The sequence below is a fragment of the Atta colombica genome, unplaced genomic scaffold (assembly GCF_001594045.1).
Source record: "Atta colombica isolate Treedump-2 unplaced genomic scaffold, Acol1.0 scaffold164, whole genome shotgun sequence".
In the NCBI taxonomy this organism is placed as follows: Eukaryota; Metazoa; Arthropoda; class Insecta; order Hymenoptera; family Formicidae; genus Atta; species Atta colombica.
Genome location: NW_017259255.1, coordinates 1,588,682 through 1,589,991, shown reverse-complemented (window position 1 = coordinate 1,589,991; position 1,310 = coordinate 1,588,682). Strand labels below are relative to the sequence as shown.

Sequence of the window (1,310 nt, the reverse complement as noted above, 5' to 3'; positions counted from 1 at the left end):
AGAGTAAGTTGAACCGAGATTAAAGTTAATCTACATTAGTGGAAATGGGTATTAGTGTAACTATTAATTTTTTTTATTTAGTTTACATTGTTCACTTCGGCCTAGCGGCAAACTATCATAGAGATTGCAATTGCGATCTGTTATTCACTACGAGAAAATAAAAAATTTACATTACAAATATTTTATAAAACTTTAAAAATTTTAATTATAGGGAAAAATTTGGTTGGTAATTGAAAACAGAATTCCATTAACCTCGACGAATATGCATGTATTAACCGAACCGGATTAGTTTAGCTTATTTTTTCCCTTAGATGTTGGCAGTTCCGTAATTAAACCGAGAAGTTCTGAATCTATTGGCCATCAAACTTGGCTCTGGGATATAATATCGAACTTCCAGAACTCTGATTGGACGGCTCGTTATTCCCTATTGCCTGTGCCTATTGCCTGTGCCTATTGTGTTTAAGCCTTAATGAGTGCATTTGAGTGAGCTACGGTTGGAGAAAGTTGAAGCATGTTGGAGCATGCGACGCGAACAAACTTCATGTTATCCTTCCATCATGCCTCGTACGACAGGGCAAGAAACGCGGAGAGGGACGGATTATTAGTCACCAATAGTCACCAAGATATTCCGATAAGTACTCGTCCTCGCGGCCGCGCATAGTCGTACACATCATGACGTGTCATGGCAGCCCTCGAGATGTGATACGAGTTTGACTCGCGACAACGTTTCGCGGTATTCCACGCAGCAAGAGATAAAAAGAAACCCGCGAAAACGTGCATATGATGCGATCGGGTGCTTTCATGTAGGACAATACGTTTTACGGAAGAAACACGAGCAGTACGACAAACATTTATAAAGAGACCCGGTGATTGTGACGGCAACGGCGATGAGAACGACGACGGCGATTTTCTACACGCTGTGCGCGTTCCACGGCGTTGTGGCGTTCTACTTGCCTGGTCTGGCGCCTGTGAATTATTGTAAGGTCGGCGAGACTACACCAACCTGCAAGGTATATAGCGTGAGAAATTGTAAAGACGATCAGTTCAATCAGTTGATTGGTCGATCGGTTATGATCGACGGGATGTCGATTATGTCATAAATTCACGCTCATATATGCCTCACATCAGTTATATATATTTTTTTGAGAACTGTATATTTCTCTCGGAATTCAAAATTCCGATTTATTTATAATTGTGTATATAAGTATGTTGTTACATCTATTTGTATGTGTATGATATGAACATTTTATCATTCTTTACTATTGTGTACTATTCTTTATACAATATTTTTATATAATTTTATATGAATT

At 39.0% G+C, this 1,310-nt stretch overlaps 1 protein-coding gene across 2 annotated transcripts in view; it reads left to right on the top strand.

Moving 5' to 3' along the window:
• The first annotated feature begins 539 nt into the window (after positions 1-539).
• Positions 540-1,310, top strand: part of LOC108686142 (transmembrane 9 superfamily member 2) — an 11,608-nt gene continuing 10,837 nt past the window's right edge. For both annotated transcript variants that reach the window (XM_018191258.1, XM_018191257.1), the window contains exon 1: positions 540-1,010. In XM_018191258.1, coding sequence (XP_018046747.1) covers positions 888-1,010 — 123 coding nt within the window. In that variant the 5' untranslated portion in view covers positions 540-887. The remainder of the gene's footprint in view (positions 1,011-1,310) is intronic.